The sequence below is a fragment of the Aphelocoma coerulescens genome, chromosome 7 (genome assembly GCF_041296385.1).
Source record: "Aphelocoma coerulescens isolate FSJ_1873_10779 chromosome 7, UR_Acoe_1.0, whole genome shotgun sequence".
Classification (NCBI taxonomy): Eukaryota; Metazoa; Chordata; class Aves; order Passeriformes; family Corvidae; genus Aphelocoma; species Aphelocoma coerulescens.
This window is the reverse complement of record NC_091021.1, coordinates 4,176,369-4,199,040: the sequence shown is the minus strand read 5'-3', so window position 1 is coordinate 4,199,040 and position 22,672 is coordinate 4,176,369. Positions and strand designations below refer to the sequence as shown.

The 22,672-nt window shown below is 42.1% G+C and overlaps 1 protein-coding gene across 3 annotated transcripts in view; it reads right to left on the bottom strand.

Annotated features, from left to right (window-relative positions):
* The window catches only part of ERBB4 (erb-b2 receptor tyrosine kinase 4), a 574,516-nt gene that overhangs the window by 17,857 nt on the left and 533,987 nt on the right, over positions 1-22,672 (bottom strand). For all 3 annotated transcript variants that reach the window (XM_069021790.1, XM_069021791.1, XM_069021792.1), the window contains 5 exons: positions 17,704-17,859; positions 14,973-15,048; positions 12,850-12,996; positions 11,518-11,615; positions 9,082-9,252 (listed from right to left, as the gene is read on the bottom strand). In XM_069021790.1, coding sequence (XP_068877891.1) covers positions 9,082-9,252; positions 11,518-11,615; positions 12,850-12,996; positions 14,973-15,048; positions 17,704-17,859 — 648 coding nt within the window. The remainder of the gene's footprint in view (positions 1-9,081; positions 9,253-11,517; positions 11,616-12,849; positions 12,997-14,972; positions 15,049-17,703; positions 17,860-22,672) is intronic.

Genomic DNA, 22,672 nt, shown 5'->3' with positions numbered 1-22,672 from the left:
TGCCATCAACCCTCATTGAGAATGAAATAGAGCACATCTCCATCGAAGCCTTTACAGCAGTAATCATTGCTGCATGCTGGCCTGAACAGGGAGCTCTTACAGACAAAGATGGGTTTTAAAAATAAAATAAAAAAGCCTTCCTAAAATCTGAATAGAAACTTGATGATAATCTCCCAATTTTATTATGCAAGGGGGAAAAGAAACCCATAATTGTGCACTCTTGGTCTCTTATAGCAAAGAATAGGCTTCTTGATGAAATGCTGAGTTGATTTAGAGCAGGGCTGAGGTTCTGGTGGCAATAACAGTCTAAAAGAACTAACCATCCAGCTGATTTGGATAAAATAATCATTTTTCAACATTCTAAATCTACACTTCATCTGTGCCTCCTCCCACTTCTCCCAACTGCATTTTTTGGAGAGTCTTTTTATAGCCTTGAAAATTATTTTCCCCTCCCCTCCCGCAGCATTCAACAAGAAAGACAGACTCTTTACTCTGGGTAACAAAGGGCGTTTTTTAGGCTGTGTTGGCATTTAGCTCCATTGCATCTATGTTTAGAAAGTACAGTATTTAGTATTTATTTTACAGGATGCTCCATAGACCTCCTGCCACCCAGGAGTCCTCCCAAAGCATTATCCCAGGAGTCCCACTGCCCTGGGACGCTTGGGGGCCAGACAGGTGTTTAAGAGGCAACTCCCTGCAGCTCCACCTGGTGCACTTCCAAATCATGCCCCCTTGTATTTTTCAGGTGCTTTTATTTTTTTAAGAAAACCACAAATAGTGTTCCTCACAAATGGGTATTTTCCACTAACAATTTCTGCTTCACATCTCATCACAGAAGGAAAATCTTCTCCCAGCTCTCATAATTATTTCCTGACTCTCAGTCCACTTTTCCATCTACTGAATTATGTAGAGTTGTTTAGCTTGCTGTTTTCCAAGAACGCCTCATCAGTGCAGTGTAAAAATATTTATTACTTACTCTTTTTATGTCTATTGACTTTTTCTTTTCAGGAGAGAAAAGAAAACGGATCAGCTGTGAGCTCTCTTTACTGTTAACACAGCCAGCAGCTATTCGCGGATTAAGCAGGTGCTGCCTGATTTTAAACCAGTTAAAACTCAATGAATTTACATGTCACACATCAAGGATGGAAGCAATGTACAGCTACCGTCTCTCCCACCAATTCCACCAAGCTTGCAGAAAGTACTGTGAGAGGTGGTGATTTTGTTATTAAACCCGTATTGCAATTTGTAGAAGCCAAAATGCCATCCAACACTTTGGGAAAGTCTCTAACGCTTTATGTCTGACTCTAAAGCTGTATGTCTGGATGCAGAAGCCTGAATGTGACAGAAAATAGCTAATGCATTAAAAAAGCCCTGTTTTAAGGCACTTCCCTGCAAAATCATAAGGCAATTTGACAAGTTGATCCTGATAATCATTCAGGCTGAGAAGGGTTTACTTCTTGAGAGATATCACTGATTTCAGCCAGCCTGGCTGCAAAGCAAGAAACTAATTGCCATAAAGCACTTTCAAAGAACTCTCTGTGAAGACCCAGGACTCATCTATTCCATTTGAGTCCTCCATAGGAATTTTCTTCCTTTTTCCTCTGGCAAACCTAGCACATTTTTAAAAGGTGTTTAAATACACCTGTTCTAGACACATGTATTTTGTAAGAAACTTTTCTTTTTTATGTAAAGTATTAAGACCAAAATAATTTTTCATGTAATATATTTTATATTGTATTTTTGAATGTTTATTCTCACTACTTCTTCACCCTGAGCAATGAAATTAGGCTGACTAGTATCAGTCTGGGTTTACCTCCTGCTTTTCCTGGTGTCATGGTTTAGTATAGTTTGTGTTTTTAGTAAAGAGGGCATCAGCCACAGAAGTGGTTCTCTTGCAAAGAGGTGCTTACAGCTTCCTCTACGACCCGACAGAACCTATCAACTGGCTAGTTTGAATATTGGCAACTTTTTAAGCCACTTAAGAAGCTTGACATGCCTCTGTGATCCACATTTAAGAACGAACAGAGCCCAGGAAAGCTCTCTTGCTTCTGGCTTTCGGAAAGGTAGCGGGGGGGGGGCCTGCAGGCGGCCCAGGAGGGCTGGGCTGGGCCTTGCTTGGCCGGGCCGGATCGGCCGTGGCGCGGCCCTGTTCCATCCATGCCCCCTCCAGCCCTGCTCCGTGCAGGCGGCGCGGCCCGGCTCCACACCCCCCGCATCCAGTGCGGCCGAAGATTCGTCTGAAGCTGCCCCACTGTCCAGCAAAGATCATGTGAACAACAGTGATACGTGAACTCCAGCTGTGGGGCCGGGTGAGATTGACCCTTTTAGTGCTGTAATTTTCCTCCAGAACAGATGAAGCCTGCAGACATCAATCCTCTCCCGAGGCAGAGGAAGAGGGAAAGGTGAAGGCACGTGAAGAAAACACCACAAAGTCAGTGAAGCAGGAAGAGCTGAAACCCTGAGGGAGGAGAAAGAGGAGATGCTTCAAGCTTAGAAGCTGAAATTCTGTTGTAAAGCTATGGTGATGGACTATGATACATCAGAGTACCCGTTGTAATTTCATGAAAGCATGGGGGATGGAGCATTCAAACTGTAATTGTGAGCAAAAGCACCTGTGCTGGAATAAACAAATGACAGTAGCTGTAATTTGATGAGGATTCTTGTTCCCAGGGAAGGAGAAGACCTCTATTCTTAGAGATCAAAGTGATGAGGACTCTTGCTCCCAGGGGAGGAGGAGCTCTATTCCTAGAGATGAAGATGCTCCCAGAGATAAGTGCAGAGAACCTTTGTTTCTGAGCAGCTCATGCTTAAAATGGTACCCCATTAGCTCAAGATTGGACCCTCGAAAACAGTTGTGGGGAAAGCTGTAAGTCGGGAGAAGGGACTTTCACATGTGAGCAGAGAACCAACCTGGGTGGCTGTCTTGCTGTGAAGCCATGAGAGAACTTCTTGTGGAGATGTCTCCATAGCATGAGCAAGAGAGACTCCTCTCCCTAAGTGAACTGAACAAGGTTATTATGGAAGTGGTAAACTGACTGAAAATCTCAAGGGTTGTCTTTTTACATTGTCAGTGGGAGAAGGGAGAGAGGTGGGGGGAAGAAAAGTGTTCTGAAGGTTTAGTCTGATTTTTTTTCCTTTCTTTTATGTGTGTTAATAAACTTATTTTATATTCTTTTAAGTTTTGTGCCTGCTTAGCTTTTTCCTAATTCTTATCTCACAGAAGGAAAATAAGTAATGGATATTTTGAACCAAACCACTACACTAAATTGGTGTTTCTGCCCGGTTTATGAACCTGGACAAGGTTGGCCTGGTGCTATCCACACTTCCAACAAAGACTAGAAACAGACCCAAAAGAATTTTCCAGAAGCGAAAAGAAAATAGGCAAAATACTTGTGATGGTCTTCCAGACACCAACTAAACACTAACAGCTCTTGGGAAGTGCTTAATGCAAAAGGCAGAGCAGAACAGACAGGAGCCTCCTACCACCAGTATGTCATTAAAACTTAGAAAAGCAGAAAATGGGAATTGGAGATCTTGAAAGGGGGCTTGGTGGACTTTCAGAATTACCCTAAAGGTCTGAAGGCAGTAAATGCAGCCAGTTGCCTCGACTTTCCTAGGAAGACACATGAAATGCAGTATTTAGCAAAAGACATACAGAAGGGCTTCATTCAAACTTCTCTAAGTAATAATGCAGTTTTAAAGAAGCAAGAGAGCTAATATAGAGTTACTCGGTGTAATTGTCTGAAATGCTGTGAAATGTTTTGAATCAATGTCTAGTTTGTTGACAAGACCATCTGTTCTGGCATTGGAGATTTCATTGCCACACTTGTATAAAGAAGTAACAGAGGCAAAAAAATTACTACTAAGATTTTCAGAAAGTTTTTGATCACCTTTTAAGGAGAAGCAATTAAAGAAATGGGATAGAAATAACTAAAGAAGACCACAACCTGACAGACTGCCCTAAGAGGTATCAAATTTAGGGAAAGGTTTGGCCATATTATTTTTGGGGAAGATACTGCAGAAGCAGAAAGGTGGCAAACACCACAAACAAACAAACAAAAAAGACATCTGTGTTGTCATCATTTAAGAGCAAACACACACAAATGGTAATATTCTGTTTAGCCTTTTAAGCAGAAGAATCAGAGAATCACAGAATATCCTGAATTGGAAGGGACCCACAAGGATCATCAAGTCCAGCTCCTGGCCCAGCACAAGACACCCCAAGAATCACACCACAATAACCAGAGATTTCTAAGAGCTGGCAGCTCCTTAAATCTAGCACCAAAAAGTGTGGATGGCAGACAGGAATAGGATCCAAACCCTGCTAAACAGTCAGCATTAACTGCCCAGTGAGACTTTTCTACACTGTGATGTATTTTCCATCCCACTTGATACAATCAAGACAATCTTTCTAAAAGACAAACTCCACCTCACACAGAATTTCTGCACTTGATGCAGAAATTAAGAGACAAGAGACTCTGGTCTATGCTGTGCCAGAAGGTTGGACAAAATGCTATTAATGGCCCCATGTAGCCTGGAGATCTCTTCACAATCATTTTGGATTAACTTCAAGATGAAGCAGTTTTACTGCCATCAGTCCCATGAGGCCAGGACACACCTGGAGCAATGACTTGGGCAGGAACACTTAATTGCCTTCTCCTACAGGAAAAGAAATGGAGATCAGGTGCCCTGGACACAAGAGGAATCAGAGTCAAACCATGACCCCCTCCTGCTTTGCCAAGGGGCAAGGGTGCTGCACTACCAGACCTAAGGCCACACTAGGACTGCTGCAGTGGCACACCAGATACTGCTCAGAGAACTGAAAACTGGCTTCCAGTGTCCCACAGTCTGCTTTAGCCAAGCAGGATAGTCTCCATGGACATATGGATTAGACATCTCTGAAAAAAAATTGCTTGATATTTAAGTGCAGGGTTGGCAGGTGCTTCCATGATATACAGTGTATGGAATAAAATTACAGGGACAGTATCAGTGAATAATAAACAGTATAGACAGTTTTCAGCAGGAATTAGCCAAGGATTGAGAGCAAAAAGAATCGTGGGGCACACAGAGTGCTTGCTGTATTAGCATTATCTCTGCACACACAGGACAGCACTCGTTACAAATACCTGAATGAATCATCTAATGGATGTGAATGCAGGACACTTGAGCACTAGCTGGGGTCCAGTGCTCATGGAAACACTGCTGAGGATTCAGCTTATCTCTCAAAAGCACAGAGCTTTGAAAACTCTATTTTTCTGGAGTATCTCTAGACAGTGGAAAATAAAAACTGGAAAAAGCTGAAGAGACAAAATTGCAACTGAAGAGTTTTGGATCCAATGGAAGAATTCAATTTATCTTAGGATGCTAATTTTTACTTAAAAGCTGCAGCAGTCTCAGAGTGAACTTCACAAGAGAGGCCACTGTTAAGGGTCAGAGCCTGTGCAGGGCTCTGCTCCCAGCGGCACAGGTAGGTCCCAAAGACATCCTAGCAAGGAGTCAGTGTGGATGTGATGGAAATGCTGAAGCTGTGTCTGAACCCTGCAGCTTCACAAATCTCTGTAACCCCTGGAGGAAGAAGGATGTGAGACTTTCTGGGGAGCTGGCAACTCCCCAGAAGCCTTCCCTCTCTCCAGTCTTCTACCCATGGGCTGCAGCACTGTGGTGTTAATGCACATCCACACAGCTCTTTTCCTCCCATGGGCCGGAGTGTTTTGCACAAACCTCATCCAGTGGTACCTCTTCCAGGCAAGAAGCTGCAAGGATTTAGACTTGAGACCACTTCAGAGAAACTTCAGGGCTCTCCTGAGCAAGCAAATACTCCTGTTCTTCCTTCATTCCTTGACTTCAAAGACTGTGTGAGAAGGTTCATGATCTCCTTGCTTTCTTTCTGCCCACTTCTGTCCCCATGGAGCCATGCTGCTGGAACATTCACCCAACACTGTCAGCACAGAGAAGGAGCACAGTGCCCTGACTAACTCCTTGGCCACTAAAACTGCCACTGGAACAGCTAAGGTGGGAAATACAGTATCCTTCATGCTTCTTATCCCTGAAAATGACATGGAGATCATGTAGCTCGTCTGTTTTCCTTCACCAAATTACCTCACAATCTCCCCATAAAATGCAATTTGCCAGACATGGTGAACACAAACTACCGAAGTTGTATCCATTCATTTGGCATCCACGGCTGCAGCAGCAGCACCAAAATGGGTCTGTGCAGTATCAATACACACTATGCTAAACAAGCATAAATCAGAGACTATCCAAAGGAAACACCAAAACAGAATTAGACAAGTGCAGACAGAGAGCTCTGACAGCATTTCAGTTCCGTGTGATTCCTGTAGCTGACATCCATCTGTACCGAACTATGCACAGCAGAGGCACTATTACCTTAAAGGAGTGACTGTGTTTTGTTTAAATCAATCAAACTAAAAGAATAGTTAACGTACCGAGAAACTGAGTGCTTCACAAAGGCAACAGAGGTGTGTGTGGCTTTCTGCACACCTGTATTACCTCCAGAAAACACCTCTCTGCAAAGGAAACCAGGAATGCTACAGTGGTGCAGGGCTTCCAGCTTAGCCCTCTCTGACCTCTCTGTCTGAGCTGGGTCAGGCAACTTGGCTCACAAACTGAAAACTTTTGGCAAAGGGTAATTCCAGGTTTGTACAATGCTAGAGAAAAATTCCCAGCAACAGGAGTTACTGAAAGGAGGATACGGTCTTGCTACTGTCACTAAATTGAATTGCAAAGCAAACTTCCCACTGTCTTTAGTGGTACAAGATCACAGTTTCAAACCAAGATGGGAAATTGTGAGCTGAGAAAAGGAGCCATCATGTCAAGAATGTGATGGAGTCCCTTTGTATCCCAAAAATAAGGCCCGTGGTCTCTTTCTGCAGCTCTGCTGACTTCAAGGGGATCACTTGTGTGCAAGCAGTTGCAATGGTGTGCTTTGAAGCTGGGAAAAGGCTTTGTGAAAGTTATTTTAATTTTTGTATAATAACAACAACACCAATAACAATAATAATAATAATAACAATGATGGTAACAACAATAACAATAATAATAACAACAACACTAATGATAATAATAAAAATAAGTGCCTGTGTTTTCATTCCATGAATACAGCAGTTACCATGTTGGTTGTCCAAATAACACATTGTAAATAAATCTTTCAGAATATTAACTCTAGGATTTTTACCGGAATTCCCTCAGCTCTAGTGGGGTCCTCAGCTGGGCTGGTACCAAAGACAGATGGCAAAAGGAACTGTTGAAAAAGCAAGTACATTTTTCTACTAAGCCTTTCTCCTTTAAATGTGTCCCAGTGTTTCCAGCAAATATGGGAGTGAGATGAACATAACAAACCCAATATGTCAGATTCTGCCTCCTCAGACCTGTGTAAATGGCAGTACCCCACTGTGCCAAACTAAGTTTCACTGATTTACATCCCTGTGACAGTGAGTACCTTCCAAAGGTAACTGCTGTCTTTCCCTTCTTTCCTCTGAAGTTGGCAGGAAAGGAAACAGAACCTCTCCAGAGACAGCTAGTAGTAAACCTGACGTATTTCAGATCACCATCAATTAAGTCTTGTAGCCATAAAAATAAAGTTTCTCACTTATTGCTCAATCATGCATCATCCCCACTTCACTTTCAGTGATGCAGGAGAAATGCTACATGAATCCAGACATCTCCCATTTCCTTGCCTTTAAAACAGCAGCAATTTCCTTCCAAACTGACTGTTAAGATCAGATTTTGTCTTATTCCCAAAAAGCACTGATTTCCTCTGGAGAGGGTAAGGAGATTCCTGCAGGGTATGGTCAGAGCATGGATACTGGCTCAGATTACACACTCTTGGCTTTTTCACTCATCTCTTCCCTGTCTCACATGGTGTAATCAGTTCACACCTGGGTATGAATTTGGAACTACCTCAGCTAAGGATGAATGTCCAAAAGGTGTCTAAACCATGAGGAATAAACACCAGCATTTCACAGAGTATACTCAGTATTTAAACTGCGACTTTTGACCAAAAGGAGCCTGGAGAGAAAACAAGTCCCTAATTAAAACACACCTGATGCCCGTGTCAGTGCCCTCACATTAGTAATGCATCTCTTAGTTATGTGAGAAGGGGTGGCAAGTGAACTGTTAAAAGGCTGGAACCAAGGACAGGAACAGAAGCAGAGGTCAGACCTCTTGAAGGAGGGAAAACAGATTCCCGACATCTGACTTAGCTCCTCACCTGCAGCAGGGCACAGACATGTAGGACAGAATTCAACATACCAGAGCTCACACAGCCCGTCTGAGACTGCTCTGCAGCTGTCAGGAGTTAGTGGATAGAGAAAGACACCTCCAGAAAGTAACTTATCCTACTGGAAATGCCTGAGGCAGGCAGCAATGTTCACCCATGCTACTCCAGTGACACGAAATGAAGTCTGGGGGAGGAGCTTAGATTGTATCCCTATCCCTTAGATGGCTGGAGTTCTGTGAGCTGAATTCCCCCCCGAACACTCTCTGTGCCTCAGGTCCCCATATACAATGAAAAGCATTTCCTCCCCTGATGGGGAGGATGCAAACATCAGCCTGCCAATACCTGCCATGTGCTCAGCACAAACACATATTTGGGAAGGGGGGCTGTGAAAGCACCGCATGCAAACAGGAAAAGGGGCTGGGTTGGAAATCTGGCTCCAGACACAAAAGCAATATTATCTGTATATCCCAGCTGCCCTCAGTTACATCAGTGCCAACCCTGCCAAGACATCAGGATGGCAGGGATGGGAGCACCAGGGCTGTGTACTTCCTGGCCACATCACAGTGCAGAAGCAACACTGCTTGACTTCAGCAGCCTCAGCTGTGCTTTCAGGACAGGCAGCTCAAGCTGAGCTTTTGTTCACTCAAGGCTGGGCTATTAATTTAGAATTCACTGAGGCACAATGAGCAGGCAGCCCAGTGACAACATTTTTATAGCCACTTTCTTTACCAATGGGAGCTTGTAATTCCCAAGGCAGTGCTGGCCTGTGTTTGATTGGTGTACTTAAATCTCCACCTGTGCTTTTATAATAACCAGTATTTTCTGTCAGAGCTTGCTCTTACCCTGTTGGAATCAATTCTTGTCCTGGAGGTGTAGATGGGAGGAGGAATGTTAAAGGCTTGAGGAACAAGATACTCTTCAGCATCCATCATATCTTCCAGGTCTTCCTCATCAAGAAGATTTTGGAAGAACTTGCTGTCATTTGGGCTTGGGAGCTTCATACGATCATCTCCCTAAACAGATTGTATTGAGAGGGGAAAAATATCAAAAGATGGATTAATTTCCCAAAGAGAGAATTTCAGCCTTCCTAATGCCCTGGCAGCCAGGCTGCAGGGACCACACATGCTGATTTGTTTGTTCAAAAGCACTGTATCCACATAATTTGTGGGTTTGTTTTGTTGTTGGGTTTTTTTTATTTTTTACTGGGAATATGATGACAAAAAGGGAGTAACTGCATGAATCAAGCAAAACCTTTTTTTTTTTGGCATTTTCATGACTGAGCTTTTATTTTTTCTTCTCTCTTTCCCATACAAGATCAGTTTCTGACCCAAGTTCTGACATATTTTTTGAAATATCTCAACTATTTAGGCTCAAATAGGAGGGGTGGGGAATAACAAGGAAACTGTTGTGTCTTGATGTTTGCTTTACTTGAATTTGTACTTTAAGGGACTTAGAGGGTAAATTTCTCTCCCATCTATATAGAAAGCTCTGCAGAATGTATGAGAGCTAAGAACAACAAAAGTCAAACTAGGGAAACAACAGGGCCTTGAAATAACACCTATGAGCTGGAGGGGCAAATCTGGGCTGCACTTTGTTGGTGCCACAAAACATCACAAAAGGCAGCCGATGCCACAAAAACCTATCAGCCCATAGGAACAACACTAAACTCCACTGGCTGGTGGAAGAGTGGCCTCCCACTCCTCAGGAATTATTATGCCACATGTAGAATCCAGGAGGGAATGATGGCTGTGCTGTGGGGTGCATACAGACCCATTTAAAAGCTCAACAGCAAGTTTGTCATCGTTGATTGCACCTGGGAGGGATGGGGAGTGGCGATGGCAAAGGTACCAGTGCAATGCAGTGACCCTGATTCCTCCTCCAGGAGCTCATATTGTCTGCAAGGAGCGCTGGAGAGAAGCCTCACAGGATGAAACACACACCAGACCATGCAACAGGGGAGGGAAGGGCAGGGGGAGAAATGGAGGAAAGAGGTATTTGGAATAAGGAAGTATGTCCTATCTAACAAAGTCACTGAATCGGACTGAGTTTTCCAGAATCAGCTGAACTTATAATTTACCACAGTGGGGAATACTGCAAGAGGAATTCCACATTCAGGACCAAAAATCCTCTTGACTAGTATTTCACTTTCCAACCACATCTCCCTTGTGCTGAAGCTGAAGGAGAGCAGGATGATTCACAGTGTGCAGGAACACACCACAAGTCACCTGGCAGCTCTACCCAGTGAAATCAAACACCTCACTGTGGGACTGGCATTAGACCACTCAGGAGACATGAAGTGGCACTGGCTGGAGGCTCTTCCACTAGGAATTCTTACATCAATGTGAAGCTGAGGATCAGCACCTCTGAGCTGTGTTTCATGATGTGGAGCAGATACAGCATGAGACAGAGCATGAGAATCATTACCTGGAACAAACTGTCCCCATGCTCTGGTCTCTGGTGTTTCACCATCACCTCACTTTTAAGTTTTCATTTTCCTTTGAACAGTTCACACACTGGGCCCTTACCTAAGAACCCTATGCTTTCTGTGGCTTGAGTCTGAGCTGTAATAAACACATGCACAAGTCTAGGCTGCCACAGAATTAGGGAAGGACACATGCCTGTATTCAGGCACACACAGCTCCAGCTACCTGTACTCACCAGGTATCACCCTGCTGCCACAGGGCAGTTTCATGGGATGAACCCATGAAGGATGAACCCTTCACAACCCTGTCACAGGGATGTGAAGCCTCCAGAGCCCCAGAGTTTAAGGAGAACAGAGAGGGAAGCTCCTCCCTAGCATTAGAGATACCAGTGTGACACAACTTCCTGTTTTCTAAGAAACTTTCATGTTTAGGCAGTGAAAAGAAACTTGCTTGTGATCTCAGCAGTGCAGGAAAAAGACTCAGCCTAATCAATTTTAAAACCAAGGAAGTCCTTGGTCTAAATATAGATCCACTGTCTGCCTATGGACAAAACTTGTCCCCAGTTTCATAAGGAAATGCAAAGCACTGAGCAGCTTGCAAAGCCAGGGATTGTATACGTGCTCATAAACACGAGCTTAGGAAATTAATTTCAGATTGTTGTATTATTAATATCATTATTTTTGAGATACTGACACTGCCCATTCTACTTCATGCTTGTACAACACTGTAGTCACTGCTTGCTTTAGGTTCAAGAGCATCTTGAACTTCAAAAGATTCAAAGGCAATGCCCCTAACAGTTGGGTGTTGCAGACAGAATTGTTTTTCCCACCCCTGTGATGCTGCAGGATTGCTTACCTGAATTACCAGGTATCTCTGAGGGTCTCGAGCCATTCTAGAGAATTCAGCAGCCAGCTCCTTGAATTTTGGCCGACTGTCAGCATCAATCATCCAGCCTGGATGAAAGACAAGAAAGAAAATGGTTAAATGTCAAGGGAGGAAATAATTTCTTTTTTTAAATGTATAAGTTTCAAGTCCTTGATAACTCTGGCCCAAAGAAAAGTTGCAATAAAACCCCAGAAGAATGGAAAGTTAGAATTCTATGATGCATAAAATGGAAAACACCTGGTTTTGGCCAGACTAGATTGCTCCTTACTGCATGGAATTTTTCTTAATTTTCTGGGCTCCTCTCCATCCCAGAGACAGCAACACTATCTTGCAATTTTCTCATCTTGCACATTTAGGTATCAGCACTGACTGTCGTTTATTAAGGATGTGTCCTACCAGATGGGACATTTTTGTACTCAACAAAGCCCTTGCATGATTTAATTTCCACACCTCCATGCACAGTACAACTGTTTTCAGAAGATACTTAATTTACTTCTTCTAGTTTTCCTTTTTTTTTTTTTTTCAGGGCTTTTGTGTACAAAGCAAAAGGGAAAGGAGTATATATGATGGATGAGATGTCTGTATGTTAATCTCACTTAAATTAAGCCAGAAATATCAGAGAGATATTTCTAATTCTTTTTAAATTAGAAGCATAACCTTGGAGGATACTGTCATTAGTGGGAGTATCTTGGAGATAAAAAAGTTGGAAGAAACCATGTGCAGACTGTTTTCCTTTTTTCACTAAAGTAAAAATAATCATAAATTTTTGTACTGGACTGAGAATGATAAAAAATAATCCTCTCTGTAGCATTTCTTCTATTAATTTTAGTTTTTATTATTACTATTGCAATCATCATTCTTGCTACTAACAATAAAACATCCGTGATTTCTTTCCTCAATATTTGGAAATGGGATTTCTCCTCACAACCTTCACTGGCTGGGTATCCATGTGCCATAATTATGTTTAGTATTATCTTTTTTACATCAGAATCAATTGTCATGGAAATGACAAGGGTTTACAATAACAACCATACAATTTTGACTTCACAGCAAGTATATGAGATAACATCTGACAGTAATAAGAAGCTGAGCTAACTCGGCCCTTCATGACTAACAATTGTAAAATTGCAAAAGATGTGCAGGGAGTATTTAAATGGAATTTACAGTATCATGGGAAGCTTTTGTTTTGCAGCAGCAGCTTGCCCTGTTTTCCAGCTCTGTCAGAGACTACCTATGCAAATGTTCTAAACCAGTGTCCCCCTTGCAGCGAGTGCAGGGGTATCAAAAGTGACAATTCCTTACACTTCACCATCACCATATAAACATCAATAGTGCAGATTGGGGGCTGGGGCAGCCGCTCTCCCTTCTCCAAGAGGTCGGGGATCTCTCGAGTTGGGATTCCATCATATGGCTTCCCACCAAAGGTCATCAGCTCCCAGATGGTGACTCCTAGGCAGAAGAAAGAGTGTTAGTGTTTGAGGTCACACTACTCAGATTCCCTCCCCCAGTCTCTCAGAGCAGAGTATCCTGGCCCAGTTCTGGACTGCAATCTCTTCTTCTTCACCAGTGCCTGGGAAAACACTGAAGTTTGGACTGGGGGGACAGGAGGAGTTGAGCAAGTGGCTACACAGTGCTTAGCTGCTGTCTTGGCTTAAACCATGACAGTCTGCCACTTGAAAACTCTGGAAAATGGTGAAACAGCACTTTGTGGTAATCTTCAAAAGCAACTTCCCTCATTTTTATTGGTGTAAGAAATGGCATGATAGACCTGAGGCGCACAAGAAAGGTCTGAGACAAATGAAGGGTGGTAAAGTAAATGGGTGTAATAACAAAAGAATGCACCATGCTCTTTTATCAAAAAGGGAAATGAACGGCTGATGTACTCTATTATTTTAAGGGGGAAAAGCGCAGATGTTCCCTAGCTTAGAGCATCAATTTCCCACAAAGGTACAGCACTGAGTAACATTAGGTCGTTGGCTTTGCCTTGTAAGTCATTCACAGCCACTGCTATTATTTTTTCCCTTAAATCACCTTATGAATTTGAGTTTATGATAGTGCTGTGCTACAAACCCAATATTCTCTTTTTGAAAAGCCATAGGATTTGTTTTGGCTTCGAAGCTGGAAATAAAGATCATATATCATAAGTAAAAGAATTTGTGCCCAAACAGAATGTTAAATATTGAAAATGCTGCTCTCACACCATCTTCTTTAACTTTTATTTGTATTGCAAGGTCATTTTAAGTATGCCTCCAGATCAGTACCATATTTTGACAAATGTCATGCTAATGTGAAAAATGATGGGCAAAATTACCACATGAGTAAACCACATTTATTTCACCCTCATTCATCTCCTTGTTGACATTAAATAAATATAACTTGTCAATTATTTATGGACTTTTCCTTTCTGCTTATAGATGTTCTGGGCTTCCTGCATTTAAAATGAATTTCATAAATGAAGGTATATTTTCTCCTGAGTGATCCAGGAAATATAGGATTTGAAGAGAAAGAGCAGCTTTACAAGATCAGTTGAACTCTCCAAAGCTTTTCTCAGCTGACTAAAAGAGGGCAGCCACCCAGCCACAGCAAACAGTGTCTTTTGCTGCTACCCACAGGTAAAAGCGAGTAATGAATAGAACTGTACACCCTTTTGGTTCAAATGCACAATAGGAAATGCAAATAGGACTCCATAGCCCCAGATACTGCTGAAAATTTCCATTTACAAAGGTATACATCATTTTATTAGTAATAGCTGTACCAGATAAACAGGCAAAGACCTCAGCAGATGTGGCAAACAGCTTGTCTGAATAACCATTAGCAACACTGAACGAACACCTCATTTCTCAAATATGACTTTTTCTCTGTGTGTGTAGCTCACCAATTCCCAAGTTATCTGTGAAATTAAATAGATGCTTGTTCTAGTTAGTTTGGAGAACTCGTCTCTTCCTTTTCTTTCTCTTGCCATATTTGCTTTGTATTATGACAAATTCCCTTTTATCTGACTCTAGGTAGAGAAAGTCCCATAAGCCTGAAAATATTTTTTGACATTCATGGCTTTTAGAGTTGAGCTTTTCAAAGACTGCTGAAAATTGTGACCTGCAGCTGTATTTTTATGAATCTGTGCCTGAGCTGAAAGAGGTCTTCTTCTGTCATAATAATCAGCCAAACTGCTACCAGACCAGACCTTGCAGCACTCACCCCAGTGGGGAATATCATGATAATATATTTCAGTGAGCAGGGAAGTAACACAGGAGACAGTAAAAACTGCTGCTCAGAGTTACACATTTAAAGGAAAAAAAAAAACCTGAAGAGCAAACGCTTCGGGAATTAACTCCTTTGGGAAAAGAGGGTATCTTTAACATACTAACACAACTTGGTTTAACGCTTTAAAAGACACAACTTTTTAAACTGATCACATGAAGATTTACCATAGCTCCACACATCACTCTGATGGGTAAATTTCCTGTAGTGTATGCACTCCAGAGCCATCCACTTAATTGGCATCTAGGGAAGGACAAGAGAAATGTAACCTTAGAAATACATTATTAAAACAATACAAACAGATCCTGTATGAAGACACCAGCTTTCTCCCTGCCTCCTTCAATGGCAAGCTTGGAAAAAAGCAGCACTGTCCCACAGAGGAAATGGCTGTTCCTGCCCTCTAGAATGGGGCTGTGCCTCATAAAACTTGGAGGTGAGAAAGATGAACCGGTTACCCGCAGAACTTCTGATATTTACCGATTCAGAAGTAGTGGAACAGCTCATGTTTTCATCAAAGCTGTGTGAAGAGGGACCAACGCAAGAATTGCATATAATTCCCCTAAATCTCAAGTGCAGCAGAGAAAGTGGAATGCAGAAGCTCTTTTTCCTTAACAGTTTGCAATCTCTGCATCTCAACACTGCTATCTTAACTCTTCTCTAATGAGGCCAGGTTACAATGCAGTGACCATAACACTTCACCGTCCCCATCATCATCATCGTCATCAGGGTAAACAGGCAATGAGGAGAATTTGCAGTGCTTTATTGTTAACTCCTAATATTTGTCAGGAACTTAGCCATCCCACTTCTCTGTGTCAGCACTGCAGTGAGAAAAGTTGCTCCCCAAACTAAGCCAGCAGTCCCATGTTCCAATGTCAGTGAATCACCCTCGGGGTGAGCTCATCTCTTCCGACAGACAAGGGTGTGCAGGCAAACCAAACCTCATTCCTGCACTAGGGCCCACCCTCTTGAGTTAGTATTAAAATGGGATTCATGGTGTTTCCCATTCCTGAGCTGCACCTGTCAGGCACAGCCTTGCAGTCTGTGAATTTCTGATGGACAAACACTTAGAAGACTTTTACCTGGCAGGGACTTGTATGGGTTGCCTCTAATTTGGAACTATGGAAGAGGTACTGGAATAAACCAAAGGGATGCGTAACTGCAGGCAAAATCTGAACAGATGGTGGGTGTAAAAGCAGAGGATGTGTCTTCATTCAAACCCTTATGAAACTGCCTTCCAAGAAGTTCACTAATGAACATAACCTACAGAGTTAGGGCAAAAATAGCCCCTTGTAATAAAGGTTGCCTTAACTTTTGCAAAGACAGTTCATCCTCCCCCACTAAACTCTGCAGAAGTGCATTGCTCTCATTCCCATTGTATATGGCTGGGTCACTCCAGACATGAAGATTTGCTGAAGGAGCAAAGCTGCCTTGTTCATGATGGGACAACTCAGGCTGGAAGTGATTCAGGAGGCCTCTAGTTCCACCTCAGGTTCACAGCAGGTTCAGCTACTTAGGAGATCAGGCCAAGTTACTCAGGGATTTGTCCCATGTGGACTTTAAAACCTTCAAGGATGGAAACTGCACCACCTCTGTTAACAACCACTTGATAGTCCAGTCTGAACCTCCCTTAGCATGCTCTCAATACGACTTGACGCTGCCAATGCCCTTTGAAGTTCACAGGATGCTTCTCTGGACCTGGGAAGTGATACATCTGATGTAAATCCTGCTCCAGAGCTCTCAGCAGGGTAACAAGTCCAAGACACAACTGCCAGGGAACAGCTTGTTTGCAAGGATCAGCTCATTTTCTTTCATTCACTGTCTGATGGAGGGAAGAGGCTGAGGGGTTACTGAGAAGAGAATTACAGAAATTAAGGAATCGGGGAAAGCTGCCAAAACCCCACCTTCCCTGACAGGAGGTCTCTTTCCATGGGGAAATGAGGAAGCACTGGTGGCTCCTCTCACACTCTTTACTTCCTTGACTGACCTGTCCAGGTGATCCAAGGGCAGCAGCCACACAAACAAGGCAGCAGCTCATCCCAGAGAACAGCACACACTGGCATCAGCTGTTTGTCCCAGACAAGGGCATGAGTGAGAACAAAAAACCACAGATAGCAAGGAGACAGAAAGCAAACAGAACATCCAGGAAAAGGAATGACAGGTGAAGCAGAATCCCTTGGGATTCAGTGACAGATTGAAATGGGGAATTTCAAGATATTTAGGGAGCAGCCAGAAGCACCACGTACTTATTGCCTTCTGCATTTTATCATGCATCAATCTGAAATTAGCAGAAATGAGGTAAGGCACTACATGGCCATGGTGTGGTTTCCTGGAAAGTGATAGGGGAAAATGTCTGGTTTCAAAGTTATCCTCAAGCTGGCTTTTAGTGGCCTGGCATTCAGCATGGTATTGGAGAGGTGGATGCAAGACGTAACACACACAGGCTCGTCCAGTGTGATAGAAGAGCTAAATTCTCATGTTCTGTGGCCTTCCCTTTTGTTTTCACAAAAATTACTTGCCTGGGGAAATGGGACTGCACATTATTGAGGTGTATATTGGCCAGAGAAAGAAGCTGGGCAGGAATGCCCCAGAATATCCATCACTCATTGAACCGAAGTATTCAAAATAAGACACAAAGTGGAGCACGTGGACAAAACCTAATTCTGAGTGTGAAAACTGCCCATGCAATTATATTTCAGTGCCTGGATAAGCTCACTGTGCAAAAAAAATGAGCAGCTTTTATGTGTGCTTTCACAACACAGTTCTGCAAGGGCTTTGCTCAGTCACTGACAGACTCTCTTGCACAGGTAACAGTCCCACAGGGACACACTGACCTAAGGAGTAACTTCAAGAGGCTTGTCACAGTATGGTAGTTTACTTCCAGACATGTTCAGTACTCACCTTCCCCCCATCAGCATTATACTCCTTTTCATCCCCTTCCAAAAGTCTGGCCAAGCCAAAGTCAGTGATTTTCACATGGTTTGGTGACTTCACCAGGACATTACGGGCTGCCAAGTCCCGGTGGACGAGTCTCCTCTCTTCCAGGTACATCATTCCCTGAAGGAATAAGAACAGTACAATAATCCTAATAAGTCTTACATGTTTCTTGAGAACTAACTTCCACTGGTGACATATAAAATGTCTGGTTCAATGATGAGTATTTATAATGAGAAAATGGCCTAGAGGGCAGAAGTTAAACATTGCTCTTGCTCTGAGCAGGAGGCAGTATTAGATGACCTTGAGTTACTCCACTATGAATGATTCTATAGGATTCAATTACCAAAAGGAAAAAACCCAACAACATAACACATAGATAACTCTTTTGCCTCAGCAAGCTTAAAATCTGGAAATGTGAGACAAAGAAAAGAAATATTACGGCCCTTGTTCTTCAGACAGAAAATCTGATGACCATAAAAAAATAATCAATTTAGCCAAAGCCCCCCAGAAATCAGACCACACTGGGAAACAATCCCAGCTCTGTTACATTCTAGACAAGTAACAGATTCAAGATGAAGATTCTTGTCCATCTTCAAATGGTTTTTAAGTTGGTCACAAATTTTCACTACCCTCAGTGAATTAGAAGGAAAACAATTCTTTATTCCAAGTGCTGCAACTCCCTTACCGTTTCACTCCCTTAAAATATTGCCTGTGGTATTATAATAAGACATTAGATCAATGGCCCTTTTTTTATGAGCATATATATTCTGTTAGAAGTACTTTTGTTAACAAGTCCATCCAGCTGCCTTTAAAGATAAGGTAACATATACTCAAGCTGCCTGGCCTTAACCTTATTCTTATTCTGATGGGAGACTAACCATCTACCATCAGTATGGAAATTTGCACAATGCTTTGTGACACTGAGACCAGCACCAAAGCTTGGTCTTATTAATTATATGACACACAAAGGATAGCTGGGCAGGGTTACAAGCCTATAATTTCATTAAAAGGCATTTATGACATTAACCACCATTATTAGAACCTACAGATGAAATCACACACTTGATAATTGCCTTTAAGGTATCTCAGTATATTAGCTCTGTATAATATATATGATAATTTTTAAAAAGTCATTGCTGAATACCAAAGAGATCATATTATCCCACAATACAGATGATAATTCAGAGAGTCACATGTAGTGATTAAAATAACCAGATTACTCAGTGCCATGGGCCAGATTTTATTATCCCTTCACAACCTAAGGAGCTCACAGGTAGCTGTCCCCATACCATGAGCTGCCACTCATGGTGTCTGGACCCAGCCCTGGCACAGGTTGCCCAGAGAAGCTGTGGCTGTCCCATTCCTTAAAGTGTCCAAGGCCAGGCTGGACGGGGCTTGGAGCAACCTGGTCTGGTGGAAGGTGTCCCTGCAAATGGTGGGGGCTGGAACTGGATGGGCTTTAAGGTCCCTTCCACCTCTAGGATTCTATGAAAGTGGATGTCTATGCAAAAAGCATCAAATGGAGCCCTAAACTGGTTTTAGGTGAAAAATTTCAGTGCAAACACCAGTAAAAGCTTTGAAAATATGTGGGAGAATGTTTGGCATAAACACTATTTCGTGCAGTCAACATGAAGGGGGTTTGAAAGAGGACACAGGGATGCTTTGGCACAAAGCAACTGAAGTTATTCTTTAGAAGCACTGCTAGTTGAAACAAACACCCTCCTGCCAATTGCAAATCAATACATTCGGCTTTTGACCATCAGAATTGTAAGTCTTTAAAAGAATTATGTTTTTTTGACAGCAATGGTTTTTGACATCAAATTAAAACCCCTAGAAAAAAAGACAAATAAATTTCATGGGCTAAGCGATGGTGAATCACACAAGAATCACACTGTGATACCAGCTGATGAGAGAATTCTGCTGCCATCAGAATATATCAGGCCCAAATAAAATTATAGTTTCTAATAGATTAACTTGTAGCTATCAGCACTGAATATGAAAATATTGCAGATTTCTTTTGGCCAAAATGAAAATACAGAATTTGTCTTGTCAAAATCAAAACAGATGACCTGTACCAAGGCTTTAGCCTCCTGATTCTAGTTAATGATGGCAGGAATGGATGGTAAGGTGTGCAAAAACATCCTTCATGGAAAGAGTTACACAACCGAATTTTTAACCATGCCTCTTTGGTCTTATTTTACTGTCTCTAATTTCAAGCATTTCTTAAACTGGTAGGCTAACACTTTAGGATGTTTCACTGCTTACTCTATTCATTCACGTCCATTTACTCCAATTTTGTGCTATTATTTAGTATCATTTTAGTAAGATTCTATTTTATTCATCCTAACCTCACACTCTCTCAAGAACTAGAAAATGTGTAATCACCAACACCTTGTACTGCTCCCCAGCAATACCACAGCTGGTTTTCTATTCTATCCAGAAAGAGGGCAGAAATAACTGCCTGTGTATCATTGTGCTTCAGTTTGCTTCACCTCTGTCAAACAACCTTCCCAGGGCTTTCTCCCACCTGTGTTACCTAAAAGCTAAAACCAGTCCCTGTAGGGTTGGTTGGCAGCTACAAAATCCTCTGCAGAGCCCATGGTCTGCAGAAATGTAAATCCTCTTGGGAATACCCAGGGTAAACATGTTCACTTTTCCTGATACCCTATCAACATGCTTTAAATGTGGGTGGCAGAAGTATAAATGAAAAGGTATATATGTATATATTTTCAATAAATGAGACTATCCAAGTGGAAGGACAAGAATCTAAAAAAGGGAATCCTATAGTATTCACTGCAGCAATACTGTCTAAACATATATTATGCAGAGAACCACCATCTGAAGACATTTTTGAACTTGGCAGGAAAAAAAGCTCTATATGAATGTTTAATCTTTTAACATGATACAGAAGTATGATAAAAAAATACACATCCCCCGAAAAAAAGCCCATAAGAGAATACTGGGAAGACATTTTATTAGTTGAATAGAGTAAAAATTATTTGATAAGAGCTATGAAAAATATATCTTCTGCAATTTTATTAAGGAGTGTTTATAAATTCTCTGGCACTGTGATAGCTTTGGAATGGTCACTTCAGGCACAGTCAGGTTTGCTCTTTTCACAAGAAAAATATCAGACCTGAAAGTGAGATAATGTGCTGGGAATAAACTGAAGTGGGACAGTGGAAAGGAGACTTTATGTCAAAAAACCCATGGGACAAGAGAAGACAATGATCTTGGACAATATTCTGATCTTTCCAGGTGTTGAACTTCAGTGTACAAAACATCGTATTAGGTTCACAAAGTATTAGGATTTCCAGTGCTGTGGAAGTATCACCAAAGCTAGGCTGGTGGAGGAAATAGGAGAATAAAAGGATTTTTTTAAAAAAGGAAAATGAAGTTTTTCTGGCAAATCATGGGTTTGTCCCCTGAGAAGTACCTTGAAGTTGTGGTCATAATTTGCTGTTTCCTTACTTTATTATAAACAGTATTACTTTCTGCTGCTGGTGTAATTTGCCTCCCAGTTTCTGGGGGAAGCTTTTGAGCACAGCCTCCATTTGTACAGGTCAGAGTGTAAGAGGTATGAGCACGGACTATTTCAGATGCTGTAATTTGGTTTCCTTCAGTTTTCTGGACTTTTCAGAGTCCCCCCTCCCTGCTGAGGATGCTTCTGGGTTTGTTTCAAAAGTGGAAGCTGCTGTGCAGGGAATGCCCAATTCTGAACTGCATGAATCTTGCCTGAAAGCTCTTTCCCTCACGTGCCTGGATTTCATCTCCAGAAAAAAGGTATTCATTACTCAAGACAGAATTCAAACAGGTATGTAAGTCATTAAATGCAAAGTCCTTTTGGGATAATTGCTAAAGATGAACTGAAGTGTGTTGAATCACTAACTAAAGTTTAACATATGTCTTCTGTCTTGCAAGACGCAACACATCATTTTGTAAGAACAAATCCAATTAAAAAAGTAAGTATAAAGACCTTCACCTGCCCCAAGATCTTCAGCAGTACCAGCCCACTGCAAACTCCCTATAAATACTTTTTTTCAGTGTGACTTTTGGTTGTTTTCTACATTAAATATAATTGTTTCCCTAAATTGAGGGCATGTTGATCTTATCTCACCCAGAAATTAAGAGCAGCCTGTCTTTCTTCAATAATAACTTCCACCCACCAAAGCCAGCACACATGGAAGAGTCATCAAATTCATTCTTCAGGTATATGATGGAAGAAAATTTCCAGTCCAACTCAAGTCTCATGGACATTAATCTGCAGCTTTGGAGACTGCTCTCTTACAATCCTAGTAACTTGAGGCTTGCTTAATAATGTGAATCACTGCAGAAAGCCTCAAATGATCATCTTTTCCCCTGCATACCCCATGGAAAAGGTGTAATTTTGCCTGGGGATAAATACATTTTCAAGGAAAACACTGTGCCCTTTGTTGTCAGGAGCAACCAGACTCATCCAGGTAGCTGTTCCTCCAGAGAGAGCTGTGGGAAAGAAAGACTGACACTGCTCTGAAATCCACTGACTCAGCTGCAGAGGTGTGATGTCCTGTGTAGGTCGGCTTGGGAGCTGGCACTGGAGGTCACCCTCACAGCCAAGGGGAGGGAAGAGCAATGCTACCAGCCTGAGCTGGGGACTCACACCACGTGCTAAGCACATCTCCACCAAGTCACCTGCCATTTCTGAAAATGTCTGGAATTCTGCCAGCCCTGGTGAAGCTGGCAAGGGAGAACCACTCCTGATCCTGTGCTGTGCTATAAGCCCAAGTATTTAGGAGTTCAATTCAATTTTAGGGGGTAAGTTAATCTCTCTCTCTTTTGTAAAGGACAGACAAAGAAAGCTTATGTGATAGTAATGTATTTCTTCCCATCACTTGACAAGCTATCTCAAGGTTTCACTTCTCTTCAGTTTAAGTTTGAAGCAATGTGCTATTAA